The sequence below is a fragment of the Perissodus microlepis genome, chromosome 2, assembly GCF_051167445.1.
Source record: "Perissodus microlepis isolate ML-2025 ecotype Zambia chromosome 2, ASM5116744v1, whole genome shotgun sequence".
In the NCBI taxonomy this organism is placed as follows: domain Eukaryota; kingdom Metazoa; phylum Chordata; class Actinopteri; order Cichliformes; family Cichlidae; genus Perissodus; species Perissodus microlepis.
The window spans coordinates 2,959,055-2,979,845 of record NC_140462.1 but is presented as its reverse complement, the minus strand read 5'-3'; the positions used below and the strand labels follow the sequence as shown (position 1 = coordinate 2,979,845).

At 40.4% G+C, this 20,791-nt stretch overlaps 2 protein-coding genes across 2 annotated transcripts; one reads left to right on the top strand and one right to left on the bottom strand.

Annotated features, from left to right (window-relative positions):
* Positions 1–335: 335 nt before the first annotated feature.
* On the bottom strand, positions 336–11,856 carry fam199x (family with sequence similarity 199, X-linked). Its single transcript, XM_084940266.1, has 8 exons — positions 11,752–11,856; positions 9,518–9,697; positions 6,233–6,452; positions 5,903–6,061; positions 5,307–5,468; positions 5,020–5,203; positions 4,781–4,884; positions 336–3,167 (listed from the first exon to the last, which is right to left on the bottom strand). The coding sequence occupies exons 2-8, from the start codon at positions 9,682–9,684 to the stop codon at positions 2,994–2,996; spliced, it is 1,170 nt and encodes a 389-aa protein (XP_084796392.1). The 5' UTR covers positions 9,685–9,697; positions 11,752–11,856; the 3' UTR covers positions 336–2,993.
* A 10-nt stretch (positions 11,857–11,866) lies between these two features.
* Positions 11,867–15,833, top strand: commd5 (COMM domain containing 5). The gene is made up of 7 exons (XM_084940290.1): positions 11,867–12,101; positions 12,390–12,550; positions 12,652–12,680; positions 12,796–12,846; positions 12,942–13,037; positions 13,303–13,378; positions 15,032–15,833. Exons 1-7 carry the CDS (start codon positions 11,978–11,980, stop codon positions 15,131–15,133), a joined length of 639 nt encoding a protein of 212 aa, XP_084796416.1. The 5' UTR covers positions 11,867–11,977; the 3' UTR covers positions 15,134–15,833.
* The last annotated feature ends 4,958 nt before the right edge of the window (positions 15,834–20,791 follow it).

Here is a 20,791-nt window from a genome sequence, read left to right as displayed (position 1 = left end):
TTGTTTATTACAAATATGCACTAAAATTTAATGCAGAGGTTTTCTTCCAGTGAGCTCTGGGGCCGGGCAAAACAGCTAAGTCCATTGATCCCTCTTCTTGATGGGATTCCCTCCAAAAGATCTCAATCTCCACCCTGAACTTACTACACAAAGGAGCAGCTGATGAGCTGTGAAAAGCCAAAGTGTGCTTTTCTTTGTTAATTATTGTGGAAAATAAAAATCACAGTGATTTAGCGCTCAATAAAAAGTGCTTGGAATTTGCAAACTGATGAATAACTTAATGAGTCATGCTCTCCTCTACAGAAGTTGCAAGTCAAAATAAGCACACGTGTAGAAAAGATGCAACACTGAATGTTTATTTGTCGAGTTCACGATAAACAGGAAGCGTCGAGTGAACTGCTCAGTCTCCCTTCAACCCTCTGTTATTCAAACACAATAACACTGTTCCAGAATCATTTGTTAATCAGGAGTTAACGCATGTAAATCCACTCTTTGCTTTAGTAGCCAATGAAAACATTTTCACCTGCGTAATATAATATAACACCACCACAGTGGGCTTCCCTTTCAAAACATCCTGTGTATGTTTGTAAGTTTAATATCATTCATTTTCAGCAGTTAATGGCATTTTATCTGCTGAAGTTACTCTGTTGCATCACTTATTTTATTTTTATTTTATTTTTATTTCAAAATTATGTCATTTTTCAAAATAGAGTTTTACTAATTCATTGCTACAGAATACACAAAGCTGTTTTCCCTCCGACATGACTGCTGTAATTATTTTATACACAAGACAGAAACAAGAGCCACGGCTCAGTCCACATCAAGTATCATAAACGGCAACTTTTAGGCCGACAGTTGTAGTGGTTCATCAGGTTACAGCCGAGAAGCTGTGGAAAAAAAAATCTTTTCTACAAGTTAACAAGAAAAAGAAAAAACTGAGCAAAACGAAAACATCCCGGTAGTTCCACAGAACGCTGTCCTGCTTCATCAGCACTTTGTCTGGGATTTGAATCTTCAGAGCAAAGTGAGCACATCTCTGGAAACGATGTCGACGGCTCAAATAAGAAGCTGAAGAATAGCTCCAAAACCATACCAGCCACTGAGCAAAGTGTGGTCTTTAAAGTCCTATAAAACGTCCACAATTCCCAAAATCACTCAAACAAACAATGAGGGTCAAATATTCAAGTAGGAGTTCAAGAAAACAAAAAAAGACCAAATAAAAGTGATGAAAACAACAAAACACATCAAAATATGACTGAAAATATCTGAAAGGATCGGCGGCAACCTAGCAACGCATTCAAGCCCCAATGACCAGTTAGTTTGCCATGTCCATCATTTACATACACACCCAAAAGGAAAGAAACGTTATCACCGAGGAAACCTTGAAAACAAGCAGTAAATATGATGGTACCGATCGCTTATTTACAACACAGGTAAGCTATTTCAACAGGTGTTTGCAAACGATGATGCAAGTTGTTAGTTTCTGGTCCACGCGGGGATTCGCTGTGGGTGACGATTGAAACATGCAGTGTTTCAGTGCTCCCTCTAAGCCTTAAAAGTGAAATGGGACCACAAAGCTCAGCAGAGAGAAAGACAGACCAGCTCGCTGCACTTTCCACACCTAAACCATCGTAGTTTGGATTCATGTTTTCCCCTAAAGACAACAACGGGTGCATCGATGTGCAGTTCATTCAGCATCAAGAATGTGTCGACACAGTGTGAGAGGGATTATATTTACAGTAAGTTTACAGACATGTTAAACTGCCCATAATATGCTTAAAGGATCTCTGCGTCTTTTAGCCTGTTATCTGCCTTCTTTTATTCAAACCTATAAAAGATCAAAGTCCAGGAAAAATGCTGCTCAGCTGCCTTAAAGGATTAGTTTATAGTCCAATCTTCACTCCAGTTACACAACGATATAATGCTCCACCAAGCAGCATTAAATACAACCAAAAAAATCCATAGAGCACATTAAAGTCTAATGTGAACCAGCCGAATCTTTCAGCTGAGCACTGCTGAAAATCCTGATGTTCCAGTAGCAAAGATATCCAACTTATTTCACACAAGACTGCAGCTGTTCCAGGATTTGGGCCATATTTCTATTTAAGAGGAACTTAAAAGTGAAAGAATGTGTCGCATACATTAACATTAGCTTCAATGGTAGGATGCCGACAGGGCCGAGTCTAAATCGTAATACTGAGAAACGCCACAGGGGGCGCCTTAAAGAGCCAGGAGAAGGTCAGAGGAAACATAATCAGAGTTTTTGAACATTAAAATGCTTTTTCTTGTAAAAAACCAAAATGAAATTAGGAGGCTGTTAAGGAGAAACGTATGAGCACTTTAAATCTGACGAGACCAATTCATCCTGCTGATTATGAACATATTTGTAAGCAGATCAAATTACATCATCCTCCAAAGCTTGGATCCAGCTCCCTGTGGGGAATAAAGCCTTTGCCATCGCTCCCACTGAAGCAAATGTAGCCAAAGTCCACCCTCTCGTCTGATCTGTCCTTCTGCCAGACATGGTTGTACAGGTAGTAGTGAATATATCCTCTTACAGCATCTATAAGCAAACCTCTTATTACCTGCATTAAGATGCCATAATCATCATTAGTAGTGTGAATTCATTTGCAAACTTCTAAGGAGCTGCAGCGCTAACCTCTGGCTGTAAGCAGGAGAGACTGTGGCTATTAAAGCATTAGCAGCGCTTTATCACTGCTACATTAACTAGAGCAGTAGTGACTGCAGCACTTAGCAATTTACACACCAGCAGGTAACACTAGTATTAGCAAACAATATGTCGAGCTAAGTTATATGCTGCAAGAAGCTATTACTGGCCATCACATTGTTCTTACAAAAAGCATTCTAAGCATGTTAGCATATGCGGAGCTAACGCATGCAGCGATGTGGATTAGCGCGTTCTATAAGCTCTATGCTAGTGACTAGGTGGAGTGAAAGCAGGCGTAGAGGGAGCACTGATTGATTCACTGGTGTCACATCAGTATGTCCAGGTCGTCTCCGTGATCGTCCTCCTCCGTCACCCGTAGCGACAGCACCTCCTCGTTCAGAAACAGCCCGCTCAGTCGCTCCTTTCGGGCCTGCCGCTGCTCTTTGAGCTGTCGCTTGCGGAGGGCTTTCTGCTGAAGCTTTCGCTGCTTTGAACGTTTCTGGAAGAGACGGTGTGTGGAGAGAGGAGTTAATAATGATAATAAATAAATAAATCGTGGGTCTAAATGCTCTGATGTGAGCAGACGTCAGCAGTGTGGCAGCATTTTGTAGAAAGGGATGCAACAAGTCGACTTCAACCCTGTCAGTAATTTGCATTTCACAGCTCAACAATCCATCAGAGCATTTCATCTAAAACTGTGTAAGCACATTCTCACAGCTGTTGTTGTGAACATCCAGCCACTGCTTCACCAGCTCCGCCATCTGTCAGCTACAACCAGCTTAAGCTGGATGTGACACCTGCTCTCTCATATGTCCCCAAAAAAGGCTGATTTCTGTTTTATGATTGCAGTTTACAAATAGTTTTCTTGTTAACTGAACCTGATTCTACAATTTGTTAAGCCTGAAAAGGCTCAAGTGTACTCCACAAACAATGAAAGAGATATTTAAGCTAGAGACAAAGCACATACCAATGATCTGAACTGAGACTTTCTTTGGTTGAGAACAACTGTGGGAATCATAGTATAGCAACAGAACTGGCACTGGAAAATGTTATCAGTTACACAACGCAAGACAAAACACACAATTCCCCTCAGGATCAAAGCTTAGAGACAAGGCTGCAAAGACATTCTTGTTGGTCTTGTGATGCTTTCCTACATCTTGTGACTTAACCGATCCTAACGAGCCAACTCACAGCTGATCCAGGCTAAAATCTAACCATTGAGAATCTATTCTCTCTTTACTGTGTGATCCCCATCGTGCTGCCCCCTGATTACACTCAGACTGCACTCTGAGACTTTCGGTGTTTGCGTCTGAGGAAAAAACAATCAAAGATCACACAAGCGATGAGCTCTATTCTAACACAGCACAGCAAAGTTCACCAAAGTGATTAACTCACTGAATCAATTATTTTTCCTCAGCAGTTCAGTTAGATCATAATCATTTTAGATCACAGTGGATGTCAATATTTAAAGTCGAAATTAACAGCAGTTTAAAGAAATGTAAACTCTGCTGTCTGACAAAGTTCATGAGGTTGTTTAAAAACAAAGCCTAGTTCTGAAATGCTGAGTGGTTTCTCATAATCACACCAACCACAGTCTTCACTTCCTTAGATTCACAGTGAGAGTCTCCACACTCATACGCCTGTAGTGATCCTCCACAAGAGTCCCAGTTTCTCACGTGGGCCCTTGGGTAAATTAATTGCCCACCTCTGCGCTCAGGTATTATAGTCACACAGTCTCCTCTGCTGCTACACCACAGTGTGAGGGTGAGGGGAGGAGCGGTGCATGCAGCCCGCCGGGAGAGACAGACGGAGGAAAGAGAAGATGGAGACTGGAGCTGATAACAACTTGGTCGTCTGTTATAAGTCCAAGAAAGGCTTTCAAGCAAGCGTTCGTCTAGAGAAAACTCTCACTCAAGTTTCAAGGGCAGAAAATGTGTAACAATTATTAACACGACGCCAAATGTCCTTCTGTATAGAACAATCAAGATCTGCAACTGTTCTTCCAGTGTTTCAGAGATATATATTACAACCATTGGCCCGGACTCTGCAGAGCAAAATATTTACCAAGAAAATAAAAACTGTTTTTCATTTTTCAACATTCATCTTTCTTACTTTAGAGTCTCGTATGCGTTCTGCAGCACTGGAAAGATTTCCATCACTGTGAGCTCTGCTAATATTAGCAACACTGCTCCCACTACAGGCAGAGGCTGTACCCCCTGGAACACAAGGCACAGACACTGTTAGAAACATCAAGACCAGAATGCAGGGGAGCAATTTTATCTTGGCAAAAGCTGGAAGTACCAACATAAGCACAGACTCCTGTGGCGGTGTCAAACCAGGCAGCATCGTACCTGCTACAGAGTTGGAGGCAGTAGATCCAGTGGAGGAGCTGGCAGAGCTGACCATGCTGGCGTTACTGCTGCTGGCTCCGCTGACGCCGCCTGTACTGGCACTGCTGTGGCTGCTCCTCTTCCAGCCCTCCCTGGTGCTGCTGGCTCGCTGCCTGGGGCTGTGCTCCCTGATGTAGTTACGCACCTGATGACGTCACACAGATCCATTAAAAGGGGAGTTTCTGAACAACTCTCGACAGCGCTGCTCCTCAATATGCAGCAGCTACAAAGCTGTTGTTGCTGCTCACCTGTTTGAGCTTCTCATCGGTGAGACAGTTGAGCTCAATGATGAACTCGCTGTCAGTGGGAGAGATCTGAGCACAGGGGTCAATGATCTTGATGATGTCGAGCTGCTCTCTCAGGCCCATCTCTGTGCTGACCTTCCGGCTCAGGTACTCAATGTACTCCACCTAGAAGTGGAAATTCAATTCAATTCAGCTCTATTTAAATGGCATCAAATCACAACGATGGCTGCTTCAAGGCACTTTACATTGTAAGGTAAAGATGCTACAATAATACAAAGAAAACCCCAACTATCATACGACTCTGCATTAGCAAGCGCTTTGGCAACAGTGAGAAGGAAAAACTCCCTTTTAACAGGAAGAAACCTTCAGCAGAACCAGGCTCAGGGAGGGGCGGGGCCATCTGCACGACCGGTTGGGGGAATAACACACCAGTGACTGTATATCGAAATGTATAACAGGTAAAAAATAGACAAACAAATGAATAAATAATAGATGACACACTGCAACAAACAAAACCACGCAAGACAGAAAACACCTGGCTCATTAGCTTTAATGCTAATTCTGAGCACTCAGCACAAAAACGAGCTTGTTTTGTTTACTTGTTCATCGTTGGTCATGGCACTCCAAGGAAGCTCATCCAGGTTGCGATGAGGGTGGGGCTTCGGCTTCCTCTTGGAAAACAAACATGGTGAACTTGGCACACTTGGAATTATGTCAGAGAGGACATCACTGCCACTTGCAATGTCACTTCCTGGTAACTGGGAAAACAACAATGGAAACAATTAGATTAGGACATGACAAGATAGGATTGTTTAGGAAAGCCATTTTCCACATTCATACAGATAAAGCAACAAGTTCAAATGACTTACAACTCCTACTAAACATGAGCACCTATAGAAAATTAAAAATCAGACTGACTAATAAGCTACCTGCCACTCAAATTCACTGTCAGACCAGTCCCAGTACGTGCTGATAGAGGAGGAGACGTCACTGCAAACACTGCCTTCAGGAAACAAATCCAGCGATGTGAGTTCTTGGTCGTCCAGAAGGGAGTAGCAGTCGTCTTGATCCCCCACAGAGACGGAGGAGAAGAGCTCCTCGCTACACTCAGAGCTGGCAACACTGGTACCACAGGAAGTAAGGTTCCACCTGAGGAGAACAGAGTGGACATCAAAATGAATCTTTTAAGTGACTTCTAGAAGTTGTTCTCTCTTTTTAGACCAGTAAGGTAAAAGAAAAGCACAGATGAAGGATTTGGGGAGGATTACAGAACAGCTGGACCTTTGTTCGTCTGTGCCTTCAAATTAAGATAATAAAACGTTGCTCCAACAGTTGTTCACTTGGCAGCCACTGCTAGGTGATAATTAAACTATTTTGCACAGTTTCAGGCTGTAACACTTGGCAACAATGTTTCAGCTACTGTCTGATTTGGAGATAAAACACTTTTATTTCTTATGTTTGTGTTTAATTTGCTAAATCCTAATATGACAGTACAAATAATTGATTGGCTACAATTTCCAAGATATTTTATGTTTAACATTTTATACCTATGCACACTGTTAACATAAGTTTTAATCATGAACTGTTAGCTTATGTCTTTTCATCTGTTTATGGTCACTTGTTTATGATATTTCACCTTTCTTCATTATAGAGAAGACTTAACGTGAAAGTCAAAGTCAAAGCAGCCCCACCAGCCCTGAACTAACCATCCAAGCAGTGGACAGCAGTAAAACTTTAGATGTGTCTCGTCACTGTTGTGCATTTGCGACTCACTAAATAAACCATACAAAGAGCAATGAACGTGCTGCTGCTGTGTTCTTAAGCACAAAAAAAAATCACAAGTATTGTGCTGTAGATGTGACGCATAAATGGCTCCAAATTGTTAAGACGCACAACTGATCCTGTTTTTCGTGCTTTTCCAACTTTAGTACTAGAACTAGGGCTGCCACGATTAGTCGACTAGTCACGATTACGTCGACTATCAAAATCGTCGACGACTGATTTAATAGTTGACGCGTCGTTTGAAGCTTTGTAAGATCCCAAAAGACGCAGGAATAAGTAGTAGGATTTAAGAGTGTAATAACGGACTGAAACAGAAGATGGCAGCACTGCATGTACAAGGATGCCAGCTGCCGTTAAACCCCGAAGAAGAAGAAGAAGCTCTGTCCCAGAATTCATAGCGCAGCCCAGCTCAGTTTACAACAATGGCGGCAGCTAGTTAGTTTTAATGTTACTCTTATTATTCTTTCTGGGTCACAAAATAAACATTTAACATATTTTCAGGCGAGAATGTAGCTGTGTAAACCTCAAATATCTGCTCAGTTTATCAAGACACCACATGTTTTCAAAAGCGCTCCGACGTTTTCGGAGACGTCTGTTACCCACTAGCTCGATAGCTAGCCGGGGGCAAGGCTCACTAGAGCCGTGAGAACACCGGACTTCCGGCAAATCGTTTCCAAACCCACCGCCGTCTTTCGCTACTCAGGTTAAACATATATAAGTCACTTAGATAACTTCAAAATGTTATTGTTTGGCTTTTTTTGTATTTTATTTGTTCCTGAGTAAATCGGTTTGGCTGAGATTAAAGTTATAGTTTTTACACAGCTGAATAAACGTCAAGCAGAAAACTGATTATCAGAAGTGTGAGATGCTCGAGAATTTACTCCGGTGTCCTGTTATATTTTAGATAGCAGGGAGTTTATTAAACTTCACCGAAACAATCTGCAAATTTAATTAAAATTTAATAAACTATCATCTTGTCTTTATTTTTAGTTAGCACAGACCTTAAACACTTAAAGCTGTAAGCTAATGATAGTTATATAAGAGCAGATGCTGCTGGTGCAATAAGCTGTACGTTTTACGTTCAATGGATGATGATCTGATTAGTCGACTAATCGCAAAAATAATCGGTGACTAGTCGACTATCAAAATAATCGTTTGTGGCAGCCCTAACTAGAACACACTAGCACATGAATCAGTTTTGACATGGAGCGCAGGTCATCATATGTAGACATTCTGGTTTTATGACATGTCTACATGTCTGACTATTGACTTATTCCATCATTTAATAATTCAGGACAGCAGTAGAGGAAATGTAAAGGTTATACACATTTTACTGGTGCACATTATATGAGTCACAGTACTTTCAATGGCATATTGCGAATGAAATGCAAATAAAAAAATATATTACTTGTGTGAATTTTTAATATGCATAAAAAAGATTTAACTTTACTTTGCAGCATTATAGAATTCCTGTTACTGGGAATGTGTCTAATCCAAGAGAACATCATATGATGTGAAATCTGAAAATTGCATTTTATGCTTCATATCAGCAAATTTCATAAACAATGTGTGAACTCTGTAGTTTATGAAGAGGTGCTGTCAGAAAATTAGCACCTACTCCAAATTAAACAATTAGAATGATTTAAACAAGTTTAGCATTAGTAAATGAGTCAGGTTTGACTGCATTTATGTGGAAGCATTTTGGCTGCAGAGGAGTATAATCTGTAACTTTCCGCATACGGTTACAAAACTCTTCCAATTTGCCAAGCAGACTGGAAACAGGCAACAGGATGTTCCAATTTAAAGTTCTTCTGCATTTACAGGGCATACCACTGATGCACATCTGTGGCACACAGAGTTTATCTGATGCATTTACTTCCTTTAGAAAAGAATCTGGATAGTCCCAAAAGAGCGACAACTAACAGATACTTCATCTATCAGCCAAGGATTACTTTGCACCACCAAGAGTGGTAATTTACCAAACTATACTGAAATCCCATCATTGTTACACAGTAACATTAAAGATCCTGTGTCTACTCTTTAAGGGTTTTTGTAGTTTTAAAAAAACTGAGGCGTAAATATGAGCTGTGAAAATCTGAAACCTCTCACTGCTGGGATTCCTCCAGTCCCCCAGCAACAAGACTGACTGCTAGCTTAGCAAGCCACTTAGAATTTCCTCTTCTTACACAGATAGAGGTCTAACAATAGGCACTTTACAGTAGCAGCACTTTGAGGGGACTGTTGTTGTGATTTGGTGTTGTATAAATAAAACTGAATCGAATTGAACTCAAGAGTGTTAAAGGCAACAGGGATGTCATTCAGGTCTGTATCCTCAGCATTGTAGGCTACACACCACTACAGAGCTCCAAAATAGGGGTATACGGGCACAGTAGATACATGTACAAACACAAATACAGTCATTCTGTACTTGCCTGTTACTGTGAAAGCGATGCAGAGGATCCGTTCGATGACACGATGATAGCTGACAGCCAAAATCGCTGACATCCAGAGTTCCCACATCACTCAGGTTGGCCCTTTGGGAGAGGAGAGGGAAAGGCTCCTCCGGGGCCAAAAACTTCTCATACAAAGATTCAGACATGGTAAATCTGTATCTGAAATAAAGGAGGAGAGTAATAAATAGGCAGGGCTATGTTTCAATACACCTTAAAATAAATACATTATGCAAGGTCGTTATGCTGGACTGTACATGTGCTAACCTTCATAAGGCTTGTTTGTGAACACAACTGTTGATGCCACTGTTTACATAAACACAATGCTGGCCCGAACCCCAATATTAGCAAAAATTCTCTTTGACTTCTTCGCTATGTAGTTTACGGGGAGGGGGGGGGGGGGGGGGGGGTGCATTCATCAAAAATACACAAACCTAGATTAACTACCTAACGTTAGGTGAAAGGTGTGTACAATTCAGAATAACAGCTAATATTAATAAACTAAGAGACAGTGTAGTTACTCCTGCTTAATGTTTTATTATCGTATTTCACTCATTAGCTAACAAAACTGAAATGTGTTGGCTTCGCAAGAATTATTCTTAGAAGCTTCCGACAGGTAAGCTAACTTGTTTTGCGGATCGCGGCTACGTTCTTCTTCGTTAGTATTGCGGGCAGTCTGGCCAGACCATATAAGCGATACTGCCCCCATAACTTCTTGTAGTGTATTGCAGTTACAAAAACACGTTTACATCGTTTTCGCATATGACGCGTCGACGATAAAATTCTGCGTGAACATATTTTTATTAATGACGTCTTCGACGAATCAGGGAAAAGGGGGGCACAAAGAAATACCTTTCTTTCTTATTCTCATTTAAAATGTCTGGCTTTTAATAAATAATTATCTGAATCTTACACCCAAAGTTTTAATCCCATGTAAAATGTATAGAAGTCCACTATTTATATAGTAACTATTAAGTCTCTTTTTTTTTTTTTTTTCTTTTGCTGGGAGTTGGCAACCCTGTTAGTTAAGTTGCTTAATATTTCTGCCAAGTCCTCTTTAAAATACCAGAATAGGAAGGATGGAGGATTTAAGTTTATTAAATTGATCAGTACTGCTGAACTATGAAATATTTGCATACAGGTATAACAGAATAGCTTTAGTGGGGTGGGGGGGGTTGTTTTTTGAAACTTGAGTATGAACTTATACAAAATTCAGCAAGATATTAAAAAAAAAAACTGTTTTATTGATTAAAAAGCACACTATATCGGATTCATATCGGTATCGGCAGATATCCAAATTTATGATATCGGTATCGGACATAAAAAAAAAAGTGGTATAGTGCCATCTCTACTTAAAACACTGCGAGATATGCCAGGTTTTTGACTAGCGTTCTGCTCATGTCTTTGTAACAGGCTGCTAGTAACAAAGTGCCTGAAGATACAATTTAAAATTGTTTCTTTCCCAAATTGTGATGTGATACTGGTTCATCTCTCGAGTTAATAAATTATTCTATAACTTATTCTAACATCTTCGCTCCACTGCACACGATTTTTATTGTTTGTACTGTGCATGTCTATTCTGTTTATACTGGGATCAAAGAAAAAAAACGGACGTCTGTCCCTTGTATGTGTACATGTACTTGGTCAATAAATCTAACTTATTGTTCAGATACTAAAAAAAAAGTCACTAATGGTGAAAACCTGTTTTTCGTCCAAGCATCAGTAAGAAGAAACATCTACCGAGTTACTTTAATGGAAAAACTAGTTAGGCTACCTACTATGAATGCTTTTTACTTAGCAACTGTGCTAATAATAAAGCTCATAATCAGTTGCTGGCTCTGTTATTTGGCACAGCTTAGACTCAAAGTAACTGGTAAACAGCCTGAATACTTCAAGTTACGGTAAACATAACCCCACGCGTTAAAAGCGCGCGCGCGCTCGCACACATATATAAAAGCTTTGATAAAGCCAGCTCCATTAGCTTGAGTAGAACTTACATAAACAGTATCGTGTTTAGAAAACGCGAGCATAAGCCTCTGACATCACAACACAAGCTAACATCCTTAGCTTGCTGCTAATCCTCCGAAATATCTATGTAGCGTTTGCTAATACACAAAACGATCTGAAACTCCAATTTCCCAACAAATGCCATGTGTGAACGCTATGTGAACAGGTCTAAGCTGTAACTAAGAAGCTATCGATATTAAAAATCCTACCTTTTGGTTGTTCAAAAAGAGACCACTTCTATCACCTCCATTTGCAAATCCGTTTTCCTCTAAACGACGAGCTAAGCTCTCACCGCGAGACTCCGCGGAATGAGAGTCATGTGACATTAAGGCGGAAGCTGTCGCACAAATACAAAACTAGCTAGACAAACCCCTCTCTAACACTAATTTCTCATCTTTTTATCTGTTAATTCTGTATGTTAGTGAACACTGAGGCATGTCTTCCAGCCATTCAAAGGACTCTTTGAGCTTTCTGGGAGGCAGAATACCACCGGAAGTCGAGTCATTGTCAAAAAACTTGAAGGATGTGGACCAAGAGTTGTTCCGAAAAATACTGAAAGGTAAATAAAGTCTAAAACAGAAAAAAATAGCAAGAACTAAATAATTGTATTATATTGTGTCTATTCTATACGTACCATGGGCATGAAACAATAAAACTGAACGCCTTTTGGTGAAGTTTATTGTAAAACTGGACCAATAACAGTATCCACAGTAGAGCTGTGACCTCCTTAGTCTCCCAGGATGTTTATGTCGTGATAAGATCTTCTGCTGATATTCGGACCAAGTGTTAGCAGTTGAAGATGCCGGATAAGTGTATTTAATGTGACTGTGAATGATTCCCTGTTCAGCTGTGGTCAGTGCCCTGGAGGGGAAGGACTCCACAGAGGGGATGAAGTCCATAGCAGAGAGCAGTGTCGTCCCGCAGGAGAGGCTCTGTCACATCGTAGCTGGGATCCACAGACTGCTGTCTGAGGCCATCCGCATCCCCACAGCGTTACTTAAACAGGAGGTGAGCTGATGCTAAAGCACTGGAAGTTATATTCACTGAAACAGACTTCTTAACTAACATCTTCATTCCTCTTCTGTGGTGCCTGATGGGGCATTGATTAGATCTTTAAGGAAGATCTGAAGGAACTAAGGTGAGGGAATCATTTTTTTCCACACCTCTCTTTGTTTTCATTTATTATCTCCGCAACCCCCACCCCCCAGATTCTGAAGAGGTTATTTCTGTTGTGTTTTTTCTTCTTTTATTAGAATACCCGAAGACTTCATCACAGATTTCTCCAGTGTGGTTTTTGGAAATCGGTATGTTGATTTTACAACCTCGGGCATGTCCAGGATCGGTATCTCAGAGCAGTGCTACAATCAGGTTCTATTTTCTGTGCTGTTTGTGTTTTCAGCCGTGCAGCTCTAGAAGCGGCCGCCTCTCAGAAGGATCCTCATCTCCCCACACTTGAAGAATTGAAATGGAGAGTGGATGTTGCCATTTCTACAAGGTAACATACTAAACGAACTGCAAAAACTGTTTACATTGGCAATATGTGCAAAAAATCTTTGTTAATGGTTAACTAGCTACTAACACAGTGTTTTAAAGCTTTCCTGGAACAATACCATCTCTTACCACCGTCTCTTACTTGCAATATAGAAATAAGTCAGGAAGAAGGGTTTAGTGAAAGATTACAAAAAATTCTACTGCACTAATTTTAAAGTCCTACTCTTTAGACTTTGTGATGATGTTTTTGCTTTTCTGTGTCGAAACAGCTCTTTAGCCCGAGCGCTGCAGCCTTCTGTTCTCATGCAGATGAAACTTTCAGATGGGAGGTTTCAACGCTTTGAGGTATTTAAACAAGTAACCTGTTTCTGATTGTACACACAATACATTCTGACCCACAGTCCCCTTCTTATTCTCATTTTATTTACTTTTAATGACGATACCAGTACCACAGTATAGATCTACATGCCAAATTTCTGTGCATAAAACCACAGTTCAGAGGGTTTTTTTCTCTTGGTCTTTTGGCTTTTAAGAGTCTTGTTGAAAGTAATAGTTGTTCAGAAGACGTTGACGGTTTCCTCGCCTCTATACTCATCCAGATGTTGGCAAGACAAAGTGCCTGCATGGATTCTCTCTTAGCAATGACATGCTTGTTAGGTTAAGTGGCAGTACTAATTTCGCTGTAGGGATAATTATGAGTATGGGCAGTTGTCTTTAAGTATTTACGAAAATGGATGGATTTAACAATGCCTTTTAAATTCCTGAAAATGTCTTATGCATTAGCAAATCTCCAACAGAACAACTACAAAGAAACGAGTCAAGGAGTTGCAATGGTCCAGCCAACATCCAGACCTGAGCATGACTGAAATGCTTCAGTGGGATCTTAAGAGTGCTGTGAATTAGCAAATGCTCACAGACCTCAATGAACTGAAGCAGTGTTGTCAAGAGTGGGCTGAAATAGATAAATTCACCCCCCCAAAAAAAACTTTAAGTGGTTGTTCCCGAGGGTGAATCATGGGATGTACTTAGTTTTTCAAGGGACTGCATAGAGCCTTGTAAAAACTGTTGGCTCTTAATGATACGTTTGCAGTGTTATTTCTGTGCTAGTCAGCTTACTTGTGCTTATTACAAATATTGTTTTGTTAGATGCTAAAAAAAACAGTTGCATTTCTGAGTCTTATTTTTTTCTTTTTTAGCTTCCAGAAAAAAACTACAGTAAAAAAAAAAAAAAAAAAGCCTGATATCCATTCACATAAATGCAAAAGTGTCACTTTTAAAACAGAAAAAATGAAGAATAAATAGATGCACTCCACCAGGATGTGCAGCAGCCTCACTGCCACGGTGTAATGCTATAGTACGTCTTATTCAGCAGGGGGCGCCATACTCTGCATCAGCCTCACATTGACAAACTAGAATCCACAACTGCTTTCAAAGCTGACTACCAGTGTGGTCGGAGCAGAAGCAGGGACGAGGACGCCTACTACGGATGTGCAGCGATTACGTAATCAGATTACAGCAGAATTAGAAGATAAGCAGCAGCAACATTCGATGTGCAGTTTTTCTTTATGGGTGCAGCTCATCTCCACCTGACGCATGCTTCTCTGGAAGTGAAGGGAGGATGAACAGCAAACAGACGAGATGAATTCTTCCTCCTTCAGCACACTCTTCTTATTTAGCACTTGTGTCTGTTTGCAGTCTGGCCGCTGCAAACAGATGGTGACTCACACGCAGCTTGAGACTTAAACACAGGGATGACAGGGACAGAAATTAGGGAGGCAGCAAATGAAACTCTGGGCTTAAGTATTAGAGCACAGCATTTTGCAAGGAGTCCATCTACATCCTTTAGGTAGAAATTCAGGTTTTTAATGACCTTAATGACTATTTCTTGCATTTTTAGACCTTCAGACACACAGTAAACAGCTGTGGAATGTGGCTGTGTGGTTATTTTTAATGCTGAACACTTTGTGGGTGTGCTACATGTTCTGTGGTCTTTTCCAGGTACCCGTGTCTAAATTCCAGGAGCTTCGTTACAACGTTGCTTTGATTCTCAAAGAAATGAATGATCTGGAGAAGAGGAGCATTCTTAAGATCCAAAACTAATACACCATCCGGAGCTGATGTTTATGCTAACTCATCTCTTCTCAGTTTTTAAAACTCAGTGGAGCTTTTCTACATTTTTCCATACGATGTTATGTAAGATAACGCTCTGCACGTCATTATCGTATGCTCTGATGGTGTTGGCATCCAACATACTCGAGACAAGCACTTCACCTCCTACCGTGTATTTAAAAATCTATAAAGTTTTTTGTTCTCGTTGTGCATTAGTCTTTGATGTTTGTGTCACATTTGAAAGTCCTGCGATCCCACACCTGTGCCAAAATACAAAAAAAGTCAAGTGGGCGCTCGTGCACGCTGGTCATGTGATACACGCTCCTCTTTGAAACAGAACGTTTTGTTCCCTCGCCTCTGGGACTCGATGTGACAAGAGGTCGAAAAAATGATTTACAAGTCTTTTGGCTAAAAGCGCAACCATAAGTGTAAAAAGTAACTTTCTTTTAACTAAAAGTTTGTCTTGTTATGTGTTTGTTTTCCAAAATAACATTGAGATTTTTTTTTCTCACTGTTGAACCACATTTCTGTAATAACATCTGTCCGTCACTAAATTTGTAAGGAATGTTTGATCTGTTCAGATTCAAACTGTGTCACAGAAATAAGAGTTAGATGATAAACTGTAAACTTCAAATGCTGAAAGTCATTGAAATGTATTACAAAGAAATCTTATGTGTTCTTGTGACATCTTTTTACGTGAATGACTCTGATGTTTTTGATTAAGTGAAGCTATTTTGTAGATTAAGTGGAACTCGGTATCATTTCACTCTACTTATTTCTATTCTTTCAATGACAACATGAATGTAAGTGAACGAATGTATGGTGAGGGAATAATAGGATAGTCCCAATTTGAAAGTATTATAAAAGGAAACAAAATATTACTAAGCACGATCAAGAAACATAGAAGGAAGGAAAGTACAGCTTTAGTCTGTGCTTTTCTGTTAATTTGGTGTTGTTCTGAGTGGGCGTGTCTTTAAAGTTTGCTGCAGGCAGCAAAGCATTTAGGCTAAAATATTATGCGTGATGTAACATATGGAGTTGCTTTAGCTTTGTAAGTTTGATCATTTAACTTCATATTAGACTATAAAACGAATGAGTTGCTGGATTGATCGGGATCACGATGCTAACACAAAGGATGCTCTCCTTAACAGACCGACAGACTGAACTTCATGCTGTCTCCTCAGGGCAACATTAAAACAGATGTTAAGTCTAAGCAACATAAAGAAAAAATGCTTTGTAATGTACTATTTTTCAGTTGGGATAAACTAATCTCATTGGCGAGCTAAATGAAAACTTGTACGTTTAAGCTCATCTCCTTGAATGCCTCTGTATCATTTTCAGTGCAGATGCTATTTTTAGGTCTTTTGTTGGAAGTCCTGTTGGGTTTCCCTGTAGTTGCCTTTGCAACTACAGGGAAACCCAGTAGTTGCTCGCCTGCTCGATCTCCTCCGGTGAGTGAAAACTTAAAACAGACAAAGTTGAATGAAGGCAAATATGCTGAGTAGTGGAACTGGTGAGTGACTGTTACACTCACTCTGAGCCCTAACACCATGTAGACGGTTACACCCTGTGGGAATGAACTCACACTGTACAAAGTGATGAATGTTAAAAATTGAGATTAAATTTCCCTTTCACCTCATATACATATATACTAATAAGATGGTGGATGCTGATATTGAATTATACTGAAGTTTGAGATAATGAAGTCAGCATGTGCACAACTAATTCTTGTGTGCTTTAAAGACTCACTTTTTAAAAATCTTTTGGCTCTGTATGACATCACTGAGGGCAGATATCCTCAGTCAGACAGCTCTGGCTTTGAACACAGTAGCCCCATCAACCCTTCTGGTTATGAGGGGCTGCCAATCAGAAGAAAGCTGGCTTAAAGTGGGAGGAGCTAGAGTGGCTTGTTTCAAAGAGTGGATGAACTGAATAAAAATGTGGAGTTGACAATGAGCATAACAGGTCCCATTAAAAGATCTACACAGAGCATCTTTAATAATTACAGTTAATAATAAATACTATGCAGATGTTATGTTTTTAGTATTTTGATGGGGATATTCTTTATAACAAGGCTGTTCTTAACAATCCCATCTGATTTCTAATAAAAAAAAGACCACAAATTCATCCTTACAAACACAATTCTATCTTTAACCAACAAACAGACCCACTGAAAAGTCATTTCTCTTCTTAGGAAAACATTTTGAGAAGAAAAAATAATCAAAAATGTTATTTTCATAGTCACAAGTCTCAGTACATCCAGTACCTCAACTTCACATTTCCAAGATCAAATCAGATTAAAGACGTTTGCTACAAGCGGTCCTCTCATGCCTATCATTAGTCTGTGTTTATGCATTCTTTCCCAAATGATCCAATACCTCATAATATATTTTCACTGTCAACAAATGAACAGTGACTCTTTTAGAAACTCTCAAAGTGCAGACTTGGCAGCCATCATGCAAATATCCAGCTATCTCTCTATCCGAGCAAGACGTTGTTTAAAAGTCTGGAGAGGTGACTTTGAGGATAACTGTGTCCTAAATGAGCAGGCTATCCAACGTCCAGACGGTCTGCACTGGGGTTGACTATTGGCCTATTTAGAGGCACCCAATGACAATTCAAGGTGAGAAGGAGCAAGAGAATCTCCCACTACTGTGTGTGTGTGTGTGTGTGTGTGTGTCCGGGCAAAGTAAGCATATGTCCACGTGCTTGCATAATATTCTGCCCGTGTCCTGGTTTGCATATATGTCAGAACGTCTGTTTCTGCATGTGTGTCAGCGTGTCTGTGTCTGCTGCGGTGTGCAGGCCCATGTCAGCCTGCGTTTCTGTCTGTGTGCGGGATTGAGTTCACAGGCCAGACTGGCCGACCTACTGAGATCGACACTGACTGGCTCGCTCGCCGCTAATCCCTGCTCACACACACTCTAAACGCCTTTTAGCACACAAGTTTTATTTCAACCCTACAGGAAATACGGCTGATAGGCTTCAGGTGAGGCTAATAATACCACGTAGGCTTGTATCCAAAAACATGCAGAAGGCAATCCCTTAACTACAGTCTTTAAATTCAAGCCTTAACCTACTTCTAATTATGGTTAACTCTGAACACCACCCACACTGGCCAGAAGTCATGATTAGAGGATGATGAAAAATGCCCCTTAGTAGACTGAAATAACCAAAGGTGTCTTTTATTCCTCCATCAGAAGTTATGTAGTCTGTCTTTAAGAGTGAGCTGATATAATACTACACACCTGCAGTCACAAAGAACCTGCCATGCTCTTCAGACCTATACAGTAGTAGAATATTATCTGCCAACATTTTAATAATGTGCATCAGTACAAAAACACTTTAAGGTGCTACTGAGCCTTGTTTTTGTCCTTGTGCAAACACTTTTATGCAACAATCTCTGGCTAATTTTCAAAGCTTTGGCGAGCTGTCACAGTTATCAAAGCAACCCATCTTGGCCGTGTCACAGTTTGATATCTTAACATCTGCTCTTTTACGCCTTGTGTCACCATCTGAGGATCAATGACAGGATGTGACGGGGTTGTAATAATAATTAACAGCTTTGTCATCAGATGTCAGAGCCGAGCGGTTTCCCCGCAGTAATTATTGTGCTGTGAGCTTCACATCTGTGCCAGCCGACAGAGTCCACTCACATAGTCAAAGTGCTTCTCAGCGAAAGCATTCATTTCCCAGTCTCCCTGAGATCCGTGTGTTGGACAACATGTAAAGGCTACATATTTCTCAGACTGCCTTCTGTCAGAACTCTGTGTATAGTTAAAATTACTCCAACTCCTCCAGATCAGTGACAGAAGTCATGGATATCTTGACTTTACAATTATACAAATACCACGTGTTAGGGAATAAAAACATTCTAAATACGCGTCTAAATATGTGGGTACACCTATCTAAAGGTGCTTAATAAAGATTCAGGTCAGAGGTCACAGTAGGGATCCAATTTCCAATCTGTATGGAGCATTATCAAGTTTAAGATAAGAAAAATTAGAAGAGGAGATGGAATTACAACTTAGTATAAAGTGACAGGGCCTTCAATGCAAATCTGTGGTAACAGTGTCCAGCGGGGTCAGACCATCTCCAAAACTGCAGCTCTCATTCTGCAGCAGTCAGTATCTATCGAAAGAGGTGAACCAGCGACAGGGTCATGGGATGCCAAAGCTCACTGATGCCCATGTGGTTCAATCCAACAGACGTTCTACTGTAGCTCAAATTGCTGAAAAAGTTGATGCTGGTTCTGACAGAAAGATGTCAGAATACACAGTGGGTATGGGGTTGCATAGCCACAGACCATTCAAGGATCCCGTACTGACCCCTATCCACCAACAATGGGGACTTGAGCATCAGAACTGGACAATGGGCAATGTTCTGCTGGGAAACCTCGGGCCCTTCCATCATTGTGGCTGTAAATTTGACACGTACAACTTACATAAGGCTGTACATGTCATTTCTGAAGACCATGCAAGCAGGATTTCCTGATGACTGTGGTCTCTTTCAGCAAGATATTGTGTCCTGCCACAAAACAGAAATGGTTCAGGAATGCTTTGAGGAGCACAACAACGTGTTTGGGGTTTTGACGCAGTCTCCAAATTCCCAGGATCGTAGTCTAATTGAGCATCTGTGGGATGTACTGGACAAACAAGTCTGATTCATTGAGTCCCCACCTCGCAGCTTACAGGACTAAAAAGATCTGTGGATAACATTTTGATGCCAGACACCACGGCACAGTTTCAGGGACCAAGTGGAGTCCATGTTTCAGTGGATCAGGGCTGTTTTGGCAGAAAATGGGGACCGGCACAATAACAGGCAGGTGGTTATGATGTTATGCTGCTTTTAGAATAAATTTTCAGGAAACACAACATTCCCTGTCATTGTTTTGCTGATGACATCCAAATATATTTCCCTATTAAATTTGATGCCTCTATCCCACTGAGGCTTCTGTTTGATTGTCTATAAGATAGCAAACACTGGTTAACACTGAATTTCTCCCCCTTAATGTCAACAAGACCAAAATTATTGTATCTGGAAATCGTCCCTCGTCTGGACTGGTTAACGGATGTCCCTGCGCCCCTTGTTTCTTATTGCTCCTCAGTGTTGGTAGTTTTTTTTAAATGGCTTTTACATTTGAGATACAACCGACCACAGTTGTTAAGACCAGTTTTGATCATTTACATCAAATTTACAAAGCAAAATCCTACCTTCCTCCAAAAGACCACAAAAAATACATTCACCGTCTGCATTTCTTGCAAAATATGGAGGTCAGTACCTTTTAGTTACGATTCCATGACCAATGGTTACCTTGGAGCTGGTAACACGTGGGAAACCTCCATATCTTATCTGTTTTATGGTGGCAGTGTGTGGGATGGGTAATTGCAGCCACTAAAATCACGCAGTAAGGAGGTGATGGCTAAGATATTGTGTTTTCTTTTGTTCTCTTTTTTAATATTTTGGATTTTGTTTTTCCTTTATTTCTGTAATGGGAAAAAAAAGGAATATGTGCATTTCTTTTTTCTTATTCTTTTTTTTGCCCAGAAGTTAAATAAAAGAATCTTTATGTAACTCAGTTTTGTTAGACACATAACAAGATGCTGACAACAGCTGTTAGCAGGGCATGCATTTGACAGTTTCTTGTGT